We start from the raw sequence: 16,421 nt of genomic DNA, 5'->3' as shown, positions 1-16,421 counted from the left end.
TAACCCACCCAAAATTTACAACAATCAAACTTCATTCTTCTTCAATGTAGCATGAATTGAAACATCTTTTTGATAATTTTGACAACCTTTTCTTCACATCTTCATTGAAGTATATTGTATGATTGATGTCTCTTGGTTCATATCATGTCAGCTTGTGGACTCCCAAGTCATCATTGCCAGATTTGCCGTGAAGAGCGAGCTGATTTTAAGATTTTAGAGCATTTGTTATCTTGACCATAATATTTGGGTTTGGGAGGAATGATCCTTGGATGGTAGTCACTTGGTTAGCAAAGAACAATGAAATTAAGAGAGAAAGTGCAAGTGTTGAAAATAAACTCATGCGGTTGAAATGGGAGAGAAAATGAGATGGGTATGAACACATTTGTGCTTGATTTGTTTCACTCTTTATAGTTGAAAAAGAGTGTAATGGAAGATAACAGTTGATCCCTAATAACCCAAAAATAAATAAATAAACTAACCCATTTGTTTGTATTTCTAGTACTTTCTTTCTTTTATTCTTTTTGTAACATATGGTTTTGTGAGAAGGAGTTCGTTGAGTATTTTAGGGCAGTAGTTATGCGAGTTTGGGGGTGGGAAGAGATTAGTTATTATTAATTAATTCTTTTATTTTATTTCTATTTTTTTTTACTGTTGTAAAATATTTTATAATAAAAATAGAATCGTTGTTGATAATTGTTATTTTTTAAATTGAAAAATATACTATTGAAACTCATTCTGGGTTATTGCACTCTAAAATTTTGAATTAAAAAAAAGTAAAACTATAATATGAAAATTAATTTTATGTTATGGTCGTTCGGGTTGTTCACCGAGTCTAATTTTCATAGTGTTTCATGGCCTAGCCCAACGAGGCTTTTATCTGGTCATCATATGTAAGGACCGGGCTGACTCGATACTCCAAAAAGGTGAGTAAACTTTAACGAAATATAACAAACAGTATTTAAAACATAACATTACTTAAAACAAAATAGTGTTCATACATGAGTAATTAAGACGCAATACAATAGTTAAAACACAAAATAAGGACAAAAACATAAAATATTTCAAAACAAATGGGTTGAAGACGACGGGTGAGGCTTGTCTATGACACCTGCTCCAGAGTCCGCTCCCAACCTCGACTAGCTCCTTGTTACCTGGAGAGAAAAAAAATGGAAAATAAGGAAGGAGTACAAGACTCAGCAAGTAGCCTACTTGTAGGCTCTTAATCGTGTCCTTGATATGCTAGGATACCGCACTCTATCTATTCCTGTTCTTGTTTCTTTTGTAAGTACTTAGGCCCCTTAGTTCCGTTTTGGACTTGGAGTTATTTAAGAATGAGAAATAGAATTGGGATCGAAAGTGCAATCTTCATTAATATTCACAATGTTTAAATAGGATACCGCACTCTATCTATTCTTGTTCTTGTTTCTTTTGTAAGTACTTAGGCCCCTTAGTTCTGTTTTTGACTTGGAGTTATGTTAAGAATGAGAAATAGAATTGGGATCGAAAGTGCAATCTTCATTAATATTCACAAGGTTTAAATAGGATACAAGCTACCAACTAATACCTAAAATTAAAGGAAAATATAAACTAACTAATAGTCGAATAAAATATACTACTAATCAAATCATGAAGGAAAAAAATATTAACTGATTAAGAATATATAAGATATATTTCAACACTAATTATTATAATACGTTCTCCAAATGTTACATCTTAATACTCCCCCTCAAGTTGGAGAGGGTCTGTCAATCACACCCAACTTGTCTTTCAAAAAATTGAACCGACGTCTTCCCAAAGTTTTAGTGAAAATATTACAAATTGCATTTTAGTCGAAACATAACATGGTTTGATGAGTCCAGCTTGTAATTTTTCTCGAACTATATGACAATCTATTTCTATGTGTTTCGTACGTTCATGAAAAACTGGATTGGCTGCTATGTGTAATGCTGCTCGATTATCACAATACAATAATGCTGGTTCGGACAGTGGAACTTTCAAGTCTTGAAGAAAGTATCTTACCCAAGTTAACTCTAAACAAGTATTTGCCATCGCTCGATACTCGGCTTCTGCTGATGATCTGGACAATGCAGAACCAAGAAATTGATTGTCTAGAAGTTCGACAACCGCTCAGTCTGAAACGCAATATGCTTGTAATCTTAAGTTGTTTTCAGATGGTAGTACAAGTTCTTGACCAGGAGTACCTTTGATGTATCTTTGAACTCGAAGAGCTATCAACCAATATGGTTTTCTTATTTCATGCATAAATTGGCTAAGCCTAAGGCTCTACCTTACGTTTACCCTACGTCAAAATCCTTCTAATGTAATGTCCCATCTGATATAGTTGCTTTGATTATCAATCATCACCAAAATAAGTTAACAAATTTTCATATTATAATTATGTCCATAGATAATTAACAACGTTTATATTTCACTCCTACTGATCATCTAAAGCTTAAAAAAAATAATTCCCAGACAAACAACATATCAAAAATATTTATTTATTTCAATATTAAAATCAAACTTTCAAATTTATGGATAGATGGATTTTTTGCCTTACCAGTTGTAGCAAATATCATAATTATCGGTTTTATAGTTGAACATACAGACATTTTCCTCACTCATATGTCACGAACAAAGAATACTTTCACAATTATCTCTATCTCTCTTATCTATGTAGACATTGAAGTAATGAAACAAGCTAGGCCATTGGAAGGAACAGTAAAACAATGTCGTGCCCCATAAATTTGGACGAAAACTGAAGTCGTAGCTAGCCCAAGGTGTCAGCTTGTGGACTCCCAAGTCATCATTGCCAGATTTGCAGTGAACAGCGAGCTGATTTTTAGATTTTAGAGCATTTGTTATCTTGACCATAATATTTGGGTTTTGGAGGAATGGTCCTTGGATGGTAGTCACTTGGTTAGCAAAGAACAATGAAATTAAGCGAGAAAGTGCAAGTGTTGATGATAAGATAAGGAATCACTACAAGGGGAGTAAGATTCGGATTACCTTGTTGATCGAATATCTCAAGCAAAGAACACTTTGTTTGAGATTCGAATCACTCCAGAAGCAAGATCGATCATGTCTAGCTTCAATGATTCTTGTTGATCAAATATCTCAAGACAAGAACACTTGATTGAGATTCGAATCACTCCACAAGCAAGATTGATCATGTCGAGCTTGAATGATTCTACATGCAACCTAAACTACATAGAGTTGCAAAGAAACTTAGCCATTGGCTAAAGAAAAGCACAAATGCTTCTTTCGATATATCTTCTAAGTCTGCCTTACAAATACAACATAGATGGCTTTATATAGCCTCAAAATGAAACTATTAAAGGCATTCCATTCCAAAAGTGGTAACATTCACACTTTATGGCCATAATTAACCATTATGTAAATGTAACCGAAATTAAATAAAAAGTCTTAAAATACAATAACTCTAAATTATAACCCACCCAAAATTTACAACAATCAAACTTTATTCTTCTTCAATGTAGCATGAATTGAAACATCTTTTGATAATTTTGACAATCTTTTCTTTACATCTTCATTGAAGCATATTGTATGATTGATGTCTCTTGGTTCATATCAGTTGAAAATAAACTCATGCAATTGAAATGGGAGATGAAAAGAGATGGGTATGAACACATTTGTGCTTGATTTGTTTCACTCTTTATAGTTGAAAAAGAGTGTAATGGAAGATAACAGTTGATCCCTAATAACCCAAAAAAAAATAAATAAACTAACCCATTTGTTTGTATTTCTAGTTCTTTCTTTCTTTTATTCTTTTTGTAACATATGGTTTTTTGAGAAGGAGTTCGTTAGGTATTTGAGGGCAGTAGTTATGCGAGTTTGGGGGTGGGAAGGGATTAGTTATTATTAATTAATTCTTTTCTTTTATTATTATTTTTTTTTTACTGTTGTAAAATATTTTATAATAAAAATAGAATCGTGATTGATAATTGTTATTTTTTAAATTTAAAAATATATTATTGAAACTCATTCTGGGTTATTGCACTCTAAAATTTTGAATTAAAAAAAAGTAAAACTATAATATGAAAATTAATTTTATGTTATGGTCGTTCGGGTTCTTCACCGAGTCTAATTTTCATAGTGTTTCATGGCCTAGCACAACGAGGCTTTTATCTGGTCATCATATGTAAGGACCGAGATGACTCGATACTCCAAAAAGGTGAGTAAACTTTAACGAAATATAACAAACAATATTTAAAACATAACATTACTTAAAACAAAATAGTGTTCATACATTAGTAATTAAGACACAACACAATAGTTAAAACACAAAATAAGGACAAAAACATAAAATATTTCAAAACAAATGGGTTGAAGACGACGGGTGAGGCTTGTCGATGACACCTGCTCCAGAGTCCGCTCCCAACCTCGACTAGTTCCTTATTACCTGAAAAAAAAAATGCAAAATAAGGAAGGAGTACAAGACTCAGCAAGTAGCCTACTTGTAGGCTCTTAATCGTGTCCTTGATATGCTAGGATACCGCACGCTATCTATTCTTGTTCTTGTTTCTTTTGAAAGTACTTAGGTCCCTTAGTTCCATTTTTGACTTCGATTTATTTAAGAATGAGAAATAGAACTGGGATTGAAAGAGCAATCTTCATTAATATTCACAATGTTTAAATAGGATACCGCACTCTATCTATTCTTGTTCTCGTTTCTTTTGTAAGTACTTAGGCCCCTTAGTTCGTTTTTTGACTTGGAGTTATGTTAAGAATGAGAAATAGAATTGGGATCGAAAGTGCAATCTTCATTAATATTCACAAGGTTTAAATAGGATACAAGCTACCAACTAACACCTAAAATTAAAGGAAAATATAAACTAACTGAGAGTCGAACAAAATATACTACTAATCAAATCATAAAGGAAAAAAATATTAACTGATTAAGAATATATAAGATATATTTCAACACTAATTATTATAATACATTCTCCAAATGTTACATCTTAATACTCCCCCTCAAGTTGGAGAGCGTCTGTCAATCACACCCAACTTGTCTTTCAAAAAATTGAACCGACGTCTTCCCAAAGTTTTAGTGAAAATATCTACAAATTGCATTTTAGTCGAAACATAACATGGTTTGATGAGTCCAGCTTGTAATTTTTCTCGAACTATATGACAATCTATTTCTATGTGTTTCGTACGTTCATGAAAAACTGGATTGGCTGCCTGTGTGTAATGCTGCTTGATTATCACAATACAATAATGCTGGTTCGGACAGTGGAACTTTCAAGTCTTGAAGAATGTATCTTACCCAAGTTAACTGTAAACAAGTATTTGCCATCGCTCGATACTCGGCTTCTGCTGATGATCTGGACAATGCATAACCAAGAAATTGATTGTCTGGAAGTTCGACAACCGCCCAGTCTGAATCGCAATATGCTTGTAATCTTAAGTTGTTTTCAGATGGTAGTGCAAGTTCTTGACCAGGCGTACCTTTGATGTATCTCAGAACTCGAAGAGCTTTCAACCAATATGGTTTTCTTGGTTCATGCATAAATTGACTTAGCCTAAGGCTCTACCTTACATTTACCCTACGTCAAAATCCTTCTAATGCAATGTCCCATTTGATATAGTTGCTTTGATTATCAATCATGACCAAAATAAGTTAACAAATTTTCATATTATAATTTATGTCCATAGATAATTAACAACGTTTATATTTCACTCCTACTAATCATGTCAAGCTTAAAAAAAAAATAAAATAAAATAAAAAAAAATCCCATGTAAACAACATATCAAAAATATTTATTTATTTCAATATTAAAATCAAACTTTCAAATTTATGGATAGATGGATTTTTTGCCCGACCAGTTGTAGCAAATATCATAATTATCGGTTTTATAGTTGAACATACAGACATTTTCCTCACTCATATGCCACGAACAAAGAATACTTTCACAATTATCTCTATCTCTCTTATCTATGTAGACATTGAAGTAATGAAACGAGCTAGGCCATTGGAAGGAACAGTAAAACAATGTCGTGCCCCATAAATTTGGACGAAAACTGAAGTCGTAGCTGGCCCAAGGTGTCAGCTTGTGGACTCCCAAGTCATCATTGCCAGATTTGCAGTGAACAGCGAGCTGATTTTTAGATTTTAGAGCATTTGTTATCTTGACCATAATATTTGGGTTTTGGAGGAATGATCCTTGGATGGTAGTCACTTGGTTAGCAAAGAACAATGAAATTAAGAGAGAAAGTGCAAGTGTTGAAAGTAAACTCATGCGGTTGAAGTGGGAGAGAAAAAGAGATGGGTATGAACACATTTGTGCTTGATTTGTTTCACTCTTTATAGTTGAAAAAGAGTGTAATGGAAGATAACAGTTGATCCCTAATAACCCAAAAATAAATAAATAAACTAACCCATTTGTTTGTATTTCTAGTTCTTTCTTTCTTTTATTCTTTTTGTAACATATGGTTTTGTGAGAAGGAGTTCGTTGAGTATTTTAGGGCAGTAGTTATGCGAGTTTGGGGGTGGGAAGGGATTAGTTATTATTAATTAATTCTTTTATTTTATTATTTTTTTTTTACTGTTGTAAAATATTTTATAATAAAAATAGAATCGTGATTGATAATTGTTATTTTTTAAATTGAAAAATATATTATTGAAACTCATTCTGGGTTATTGCACTCTAAAATTTTGAATTAAAAAAAAGTAAAACTATAATATGAAAATTAATTTTATGTTATGGTCGTTCGGGTTCTTCACCGAGTCTAATTTTCATAGTGTTTCATGGCCTAGCCCAACGAGGCTTTTATCTGGTCATCATATGTAAGGACTGGGCTGTCTGGGCTGTAATAAGAGTTAGAAAAGCTCGTTGAGTAGGAGAAAAACGAGAGAATGAAAAGTAATCATGAAGGGGATACCTGGTGACAATGTTGGGACTTGAGTTAGAGGTTAAATGATTAGCTCCAAAAGACATCTTATTATTATTAGAACAAGCTGGAGGCCGTTTTGTACGAGTAAAACTTCGGAGTGGAACTGATGTATCAGGTGGGATAAGATTAGAATTAGTGGGTGAATCTGGAGAAGGAATAGAAGGTGGAGGAGACGACGAAGTAGTGGGAGAAGGAATAGAAAGTGGGGGAGGACTAGAATGGATGTTTGAGTAGGATGAATCATGAAGTGGTAAAATGGGAGTTGAAGGAGCTAATGTCAAAGTTTTTGAAGCTGATGAAAAAGGAAAATCAGTGTCACAAAATTTAACATCACGACTGATAAGAAAAATTTTAGATTGCATGTCATACAACTTGTAACCTTTGTGACCACAAGGATATCCTACAAAAACACAAGAAATTGCCCGAGGTTCAAATTTTTGCTTAGGGTGTGTACTACAGATGCATAACACTTGCAACAAAAAACTTTAAGATGGTGAAATGTAGGTGGTCGTTTGTAGAGTGCTTCAAAGGGTGTCTATTTATAAGATAAACAGCAGTTTAATTGGTGTTCTATGTAGAGTGCTTAAAATGCACTCTACCTAACTTTAACTCGGCCTGATATTTCTTCTGCAGTTGGGGTTATGAGTCGGTACATGCAAAGTCCAAAGAAGCCTCATTTGGATGCAACTCGACGGATCTTGAGATATGTCAAAGGTACAATCGACTATGGTCTTTTGTACAAAAGAAACAAAGACTGCAAGCTAGTTGGATAATGTGATGCTGACTATGCATGAGACCAGGATACTCGGAGGTCAACCACTAGGTATGTGTTCAAGTTTGGTTCGGAAACAATTTCTTGGTGTAGCAAGAGACAACCAACAGTATCATTGTCAACTACAGAAGCAAAGTATAGAGCAGCGACTGGAGCAATTCAAGAAAGTACATGGCTGAAACTCTTGATGGAAGATTTGCACCAAAAAATTGAGTATCCAATATCACTTCATTGCGACAACCAATCTGCAATTCGCCTAGCAGAAAATTGCGAGATCAAAGCACATGGAGGTGCAGTACCATTTCATTAGAGAGAAGGTCCTAAAGGAAGAAATCGAGATGTAGCAGATCAAGACAAATGACCAAGTGGCAGACTTGTTTACAAAAGAGCCGAATACGGGCAAACATGAGAGTTTTCTCTGTCAGCTTAACATGGTACCGCGATTGAGGACTAGTTCTGAGGGGGAGTGTTAAAATATCATCACTGGCCCAATAGAGTCAAGCCCAATAATTGTACAAACCCATTTGTATTTATTTTAGTAGAGATTTTAGAAAAGATACTAGATATTTTAGGAAAGAGATCTCGATATTTTACGAAAAAAGATTTACATTTGTTAGGTCTAGATTGCGTAGGGTACAGTACAAATACCCCTCGACCCTACCTATTTTTTCATCCCAAGAAATCCCAAGCATTATAAAGTATTAGTATTCTACAAAGTGTCTTGCATTTTCTTCTCGATTGGTCTTAATAAAGAGTGCGAGTGTTTCCCATAGAGAGTTGTGTTCAACATGCGGTACGCTTCCAATTCATCCCAGAGTGCTTTGACCTTGGTGAAATATGCTGAGAGTGCCATGGTTCCCTGTGACATCATTGTCATCGACTTTTGTATCTAAAAAATTGCTGGAGCATTCTTTTGTGAGAATTGATCGTGAAGATCAACCCACACTTGATGAGCTGTCTTGGCGTGAATAATTTCATCAGTGATATCTACTTCAACTGAATGAGTTAACCAAGATAATATCATATTGTTGCACTGATTCTAGAGTTCAAATTCGGTTGAATTTGCATCTTGAGACGGTTCTTCAATAGTGCCATCAATGAAGCCAATTTTCTTTTTGGCAATAAGAGGATGCATAACTGATTTACACCAGGATTGGTGATTTGTTCATTTAAATTGATTGGAACAAGTGAATATCCTGGCTGATCAGAGTGATGATTATAATAAAGATGTGTTATGTCAACATCCGAAATTTTGAAGCTGGATTTGAACTGATTCCGCCATAAAGAAATAATGATATTTAAGAACACCAAGATCGGTGCTTTGATACAATGTTAAGAATGAGAAACTAAATTGGGATCGAAAGTGCAATCATCATTAATATTCACAACGTTTAAATTGATGGTGTTAACATAACACATGCGGAAGCAATTTGGATCTTAGGCACTTTTAGAACATCAATTATAGTAAATAACTAGCATGTTCATAAGTATTAAAACGGAATGAGTTTGAATACTAACCTTTTGTAGTTCAAATTTCTTTTTCCTCACGAACCGGTTTCGAACCACCACTAGTGTCTTCTCCACTATCGTCCGGCCTTAGAACGGGATTGTGGAATCCGGTGAGTGACTAAACTTGGGAGGGATTTTGTATATATGAATAGAGTGTTGATGACAGGTTTTTCTCAAGGTTTTTCACCAAGGAAGACCTTCCATGTACCATGATCACTCTATTTATAGAGTTATGTTTGCATGTTCATGCAAATTTGAGATCACCAAATTTTGACACTCAACATTCCACTCAAATTTTTGGAATCCAAATCTAAAATGAAAAACAAGACTGAAGCCATTTTATTGTATGAGGTCGCTGTACTAGAAACATTAGGTTGTTCGCGACACAAAGTCTCCTTCAAACATTCGACCATCTTATTTATTTCTAAAAGTACAACAAAAGAAACTCAAAAGAATGAGAGCCAAATGGATAGAGGCAGTCTTCTTTTTTAATTAAGGTTGTCTCTTATTTTGAAGTTCTATGACAATGAACAATTCATCGGACAACATAAGGAGAGGAGCATATCTTGGGGTTCTGTCTTCTTGAAATGATGGGTTTCACATCCGCGCATTGGGAGGAAATAGGACCTTTTATTCCATTGTAAGTGAGGTCAATGTTGCTTACTTTTACATCGTCATATAGTAAGTGATGGCTGCAAATAAGTTTGATTGCCAGCGGAGTTGCAGAACTTCCTCTAATCTTCTTGAAGCTCACTGTGCTAATCTTAATTTTTGAAGGAATCTGAAAATTAAAATGAGACGACAATTGGTTTATTTGTGAAGTTATAGTGAAAAAATGAATCAAAGGTTCGAGAATGCGATCAATACCTGCCGATTGCACGGACAATACTGTTGGTCAATTAGAATAGGGTTGCTAACATTGAGCATTATAATGTCCAAAAAGTGCATATTGGTGGCGGTGCCGCTAGCAGCAGAAGCTGGCCACGTTTTGATCCTGACACCATTAGTGGTGTTAACTAACGTGCAGTTCTTTACGGTGACACTAACAGGTTCTTCGTTAGTGTATCTTCCAAGACTTCTGATGCTTATTCCATGTCTTGACCCGCATGTCACGTTGGTGACTTCAATTACTTTACTTTCATCTCCAAGAGAAATGCATCATCTCTAGTTGCTATTTTGGACTTTGTGATTGTGATCTTATTTGATCGACCGATGTGTATTCCATCAGTGTTGGGACTGTTTTCTGGTGCAGCTATATTTATATTATGGAACGTGAGGTTGTTGCAGCCGAGGACGTTGATATGGAAGTTCTTGCTATCAAGTGATGTTATTCCCTTAACGGTTGAATTGGTGATGAAGTTGAACCTCAAACTCTAAACATTTTGTATAATCAAATATTATTTTGTGAGGCTCGGTAATGAAGCTAAAAATTTGGACAGAACCCAATGAAATTGAAAACAAAAAAAAGATTCACTTTTCACTTGATTGTTGAAAGATTATCCTCTAAAAAATGAAGAACACTTACCAAATTATAAATGTCAAAACATTAGAGAAGACATGTAAGAGGCCCTTTAAAAAAACAACAAGATGCATGAGATTGAGAAGGAAAGCTGAAGGCATATTACCTACAACGGGGAGTTGGGCACTATTTATGCGTTTGTGGCAATCATTCCTTTTCCAAGCTGCTTTTCCTTGGCCATGAAAAACTCCTTCACCTGATAATGTCAATCTATCAACACGGGCAAAAGTGATCCAATTATCTCCCTGGACACTTTTTGGTGCCTGCAATGTTCCTCCAAGTTGAAAGTCAATTGGGCTATTACAAGGTCCTTCAAAATTCTCTTGCTTTACTTTAAATATCCCTCTCGGAATAAAAATTGCACTAGAACGATTGGACGTGCATGCATCCTTCCATGCATTTGCTAAAGTCTACATTTCTCAAGTTACAAAAATTATAGCAAACAATTGATCAATTCAACCAGTGATAATAGTGATGTTCATATTGTATATTTACCTTCCTGATGTCAGTACCAGACACTATGTTACCATATCTTGTAAAAGGACAAACAACATCGACACTAGATTGAGCATCGACGGTAAGAGATAACAATAGTAACATCAAAATTGTAGCAGCCAAGAAACTCGATTTGATCGTACTCATGCTGCCTCTGCTTTCTTATATTTTTTATGTATATTCTTTGAAAACTAGTGAGAGACAATGATATTTGGTTTTAGATTTGGAACTTTTTATGTATCTAATACAAATTGAAAATTAGGAATCAAGTTGGGATGAAACTAAAAGAAGTTATGGATTCATCTCCCTCGCTTCATCCAAACATAAATTGATAACTAAAATATTTAACTTTGTTATGCATGTTGGTGTTAATATAACAAATGCGGAAGCAATTTGGATCTTAGGCACTTTTAGAACATCAATTATAGTAAATAATTAGCATGTTCACAAGTATTAAAACTTAATGAGTTTAAATACTAATCTTTTGTAGTTAAAACTCTTTTTTCCTCACGAACCGGATTCGAACCCACCCTAGTGTCTTCTCCACTATCCTCCGACCTTAGAACGGGATTGTGGAATCCGGTGAGTGGCTAAACTTGGGAGGGATTTTGTATATGATAAGAGAGTGTTTGTGAGAGGTTTTTCTCAAGGTTTTTCACCAAGAAGAAGAAGATCTTTCATGCACCATGATCACTCTATTTAAAGAGTCATGTTTGCATGTTCATGCAAATTTGAGATCGCCAAATTTTAACACTTAAAATTCAACTCAAATGTTTGGGATTATGTGGCATGCATCCATGTTTGAGTTAACCAAATTTTGACACTCAAAATTCCACTCAAACTTGTGGGGTTTATTTGGCAAGCATGCAAGTTTGGTTAAACCAAATTTTGACACCTCAAAATTCCACTAACATGGATTTTTTCATTAAATGAAGTCAACATTTTGACTTTCTTATTTGAATAATGAATTTCAAATTAAAGTAACATTAAATGATTAATTAAACTATTTAATTAATATTTAATATTAATTCAAAAGCCAATCCCAATCAATTCCAACACATAATTGATTAAGATATTTAAATCTTATTTAAATATCTTAGATTCTCTCTTTTTGTTTAATTCGTAAATAAAACAAAAATGCGGTTAAACATATCGTATATATGTAACGCATATTCCCTAATTTGAATTCGAACACTTCGAACGGACTCGTCACACTGTTCTATGGTTTAGTCAAAAGAAAAGCTCTGTACTTGACATCTGCAACTTTGAATCAAGAGGGAGTGTTGAGATATGATTCAGAGTATTCAAGAAGTAGTTGAGATATGATTCAGATATTCAAACTACCAAGATTTTAGGAGATTGTCAGTAGATTTGAATTTATCTAGATTTGCATGATTTACTATTTCTGGTCCAGTGTATTAGCTATAAATACTAGAATTGTGTAACCCTCTATGCATCGAGTCAGTAGACAATAATAAAGCACTGCAGCATTCATCTATTTTATCATTCTTATCTCTTTCACTATCTCTTTTTCCAACCTGTCTAAGGCTTCATGCATTTCAAGTAACATAGTCTGAAAACCTACATCCAAGGCTTCTTACGTAAGAAATGATGTAGTCTAATTCTGCATTAAGGACTTGCTCTATGATACAGTCTGAATACCTATGCCCAAGGCTTCATGCGCTCCTAGCAGCATAGTCTGAATACCTACGCTCAAGGCTTCAAGCGTTCCAAGAAGCGTAGTCTGAAATCCTGTACCCAGTGCTTGCCCTATGTTACAACATGAATACCTATGCCCAAGACTTCATGCATCCCAAGCGGCATAATCTGAATACTTACAGCGTATTTTGAGTCAAGAACATGTTGTACCGTGGGAGGTCATATGATTTTTTTCTTGAGTTTTCGAGTTTTAGGACCTTGGTCCCCTTATCCTTGATTGGTACCTAGCATTCTTCTTGCTTTGGTAGTTGTAGAGCGTGTATGGTATTGTTCTTGGTTCTCAATCTTGTAAGTTTCCAATGTTCATAATTCCTTGAGGCATAAGTTGCATCCGTAAACATATGAATCCATCGTAATAACAAGCATTAGTTGTTCTACAAGGTCATAGATTTATAATGAATTCCTTAGAGGGTTCAAGAAGAGTCTTGAGTCTTGAGGTGTTTCCTTTAGGTGCTTCTTTGGGACTAACTTGCTTTAGGTTCCAAGCTTGCTCTAATCAACTTGAACTCTTGATGCCTTGTTATCTTTAGGAATAGGCCTTATAAGAAGTAGCAAGTCATTTGGAGGACGTATAGACCTTGAATTTAAATAAGTAGTCCTAGGGGCGTTTTGGTCATTTTACCTTATTCCAATGGCTTTCAAACTTCTCCACATCACCAGACATTTGTAGGTCCTCTAGGTCATGAACCGTAGGTAGACATCCTTAGGGGCAATATGGTCATTTTGCACCATTTCTTTGTTTACCTACCTATCCTTATCCAATGACCACCAAATTTCATATATAACCTCCACATGCTATAATATGCTCAGCATTAAAATTTCATAGGCAGCAAAGTTCATCTAGTTTGTTATTTTAATGTTACTTCAATCCCGAGCAATTTGATTGGTTCAGTGCTTTAACTCATGGTCTTTGAGTTTTTCTTTTATATATCCTTAATCCATACTTGGTTTAGGATTCATGTGGAAATCCAAGCGATTCCAACAAGTATTTTTTAAGAAAAGTCCGAGGTGGCTACTTACAGTCATCTGTGTTCGGGACTTCCAATTCTTGAGCTTTCGGTTTCGGAATTATTCCGAATTATCTTTACTAGATTCCTCTTTGAGTCTAGTTTCAGTAACCATAAAGAAATTCATGAGAACCGACCTGAAAGGGGTCCAAATCGATCAAAAAGTGTAGAAAGGTCAACATATGGCTACTTTTACTTTTATTGGTCAAAGTTTGACCTTTGACTTTGGACTTCATCTTCTTCATTTGTTGCTGGAAAAATCACGATTTTTCCTTATCATACTCCTCATGTTTTGCCTTTGTTAGCTCTATATACACCTCTAATGGGATAAATTTCTTCACAAAATGTTTAGATGAAGTTTTAAGGAAGAAGTATGAGCCAATTTCATATCTTGTTGTGGTCTGTAGCTTGAGTTATAACCTTCCAAAGTTTGCCGGAAAATATGTTTCTCATCTTTTTTCGGGACAGCCGATTCTAGAGCTTTTCATTGCCCAATTCCTTCACGAAACTCGTTGGAAATCCCATATGGAATGTGTAGGAGTTGGTAGGATGGAAAATGATTAACCACAACCCTCGAATTTAGAAGAAATTTGAGGAAGACAAATCCATAATCTAAAAGCTTCAAACTCGAATTTTAGGAATCATCACTCGATTCTTGTCTTGAAACATTGCCCATAACTTCTTATTTATAGATCAAGCTTGCACTGCCATTGATTGTTCTAGAATTGTGGTGAACTTTCTCATTTTTTATTTATCTAAAATTTAAGCTGAAGTATCTAAAACGATGAAGGTGCTACCGACATTGGTTTTCAACTTTAACCATTGGATCTACACAACCTTGAGTCTTGTTAAACGTATCAAAATAGCAGCTCAATCCAACGATTGGAAGTGAATATACGATTGATTTTCTTCTGCTCGACGGTTCTGGAACCAAATCTGGTTGCATATTTTCTTTAATTACAGTTTTGTAATTAAGTGGAACGTTAGGGGTATTTTTGGTAATTTGTCACATTCGGAATATTTTATTATTATTTTTCTCGAAACATCCATAATTTTTCTTAAAATCCTTAATCCCTGATGTTGCTTGTCAACCCTTCTCGACCATCTTAAAATTCCTTCTAGATAAGGAATTAAAAATCGAGAAAGATCCTCGATAATTGAAAAAATGACCTTTTTGCCCTTTTCGCCCACTTTTTCCTTTCCCATCTTTGTCCAACCGCCTTAAATTCTTAAAATTACTTCTAACCTTGTAGAAATGACTTGCTTAAGACTCTTGTCCTTGTTTGCTTGATCCTCTTAATTTCAAGTTCTTGAATCCTTTGGATCTTACATGGGGTGCCGGTTCTTATTGGAGCAAATTTCCTTTATTTTTTTGGGTGTTACATCATATTTCATCACTTGGCTCCCCAAATCATATTTATCAATCACATTTTTATACATGATCCCAAGATGAATTCGTTAACTCTTTACTAGTCTCTATGTCGTACATTATCATGAATACATGATCCTAAGATGAATTGATCCTCTCTTTCTTATAACATTTTCCACACTACACCAAATGATATGAACCACGACCAAGGAATTTCCATACCTCAAGGTCCAATTACAAGGACGAGAGCCAAGAAGCTACAACAAACTTTATACAGTTATATTCAAGCTATGGTGAGCTCATCAAAGGAAATTCTAGAAGACGCTGGAGACCTCCCTTATATGTTGTGCAAAGTTGAGGTTCAAGAAAGAGATGAATTAAATGCACTTTAAGTTTTAAGTTGCATTTAATGAACTCCGCTGAATTTATCAAATAGTCCAAGGATGACTAATAAGCACATTTTATTATTTGCATTATTTAATTATAGTTTAACTATTTGTTTGTCATATTTAAACTAGTTTTAAATATAGGAGTTAAGGTTATATTGTAACCCACATAGGTTACTATATTCCACCATTAACTAGCCATTTAAATATGGAGGTTATGGGTATTTCTCATTACTAGCCCATTTAATTTGGGAGTTATGTATGACATAGGTTAAGGTTGTAAAGGCTATATAAAGCCTTCTTTTCTTTGATTAGACATCAGATTTTGGAATTAAGAATAGAATTTCTATTTTAGCTTTGTTAAGAGCTAAACTTTCTTTGCAAATTCTTGTGTTTAGAACTTGCATGTAGAGTCATTCAAGTGGTATTGATCAAACCTGATAAGATAAGGAATCAACTACAAGGGGAGTAAGATTCGGATTACCTTGTGGATCGAATATCTCAAGCAAAGAACATTTTGTTTGAGATTCGAATCACTCCAGAAACAAGATCGATCATGTCTAGCTTCAATGATTCTTGTTGATCAAGTAATCTCAAACACTTGTTTGAGATTCGAATCACTCCACAAGCAAGATTGATCATATCGAGCTTGAATGATTCTACATGCAACCTAAACTACATAGAGTTGCAAAGAAACTTAGCCATTGGCTAAAGAAAAGCACAAATGCTT

General features: G+C 34.6%; 1 protein-coding gene across 1 annotated transcript in view; it reads right to left on the bottom strand.

Moving 5' to 3' along the window:
• LOC111436318 overlaps positions 1 to 11,357 on the bottom strand; it is a gene marked incomplete at its 3' end in the record, with an annotated part of 33,983 nt that extends 22,626 nt beyond the window's left edge. The window contains exons 1-2 of the mRNA XM_023074047.1: positions 11,211 to 11,357; positions 10,822 to 11,125 (exon numbers count right to left, since the gene is read on the bottom strand). Coding sequence (XP_022929815.1) covers positions 10,822 to 11,125; positions 11,211 to 11,357 — 451 coding nt within the window. The remainder of the gene's footprint in view (positions 1 to 10,821; positions 11,126 to 11,210) is intronic.
• Between the last annotated feature and the right edge of the window lie 5,064 nt (positions 11,358 to 16,421).

This window comes from Cucurbita moschata, unplaced genomic scaffold (genome assembly GCF_002738365.1).
Source record: "Cucurbita moschata cultivar Rifu unplaced genomic scaffold, Cmos_1.0 Cmo_Scf00053, whole genome shotgun sequence".
Taxonomy (NCBI): Eukaryota; Viridiplantae; Streptophyta; class Magnoliopsida; order Cucurbitales; family Cucurbitaceae; genus Cucurbita; species Cucurbita moschata.
The sequence above is the reverse complement of the archived record's forward strand: the minus strand, read 5'-3'. Positions and strand labels throughout refer to the sequence as shown.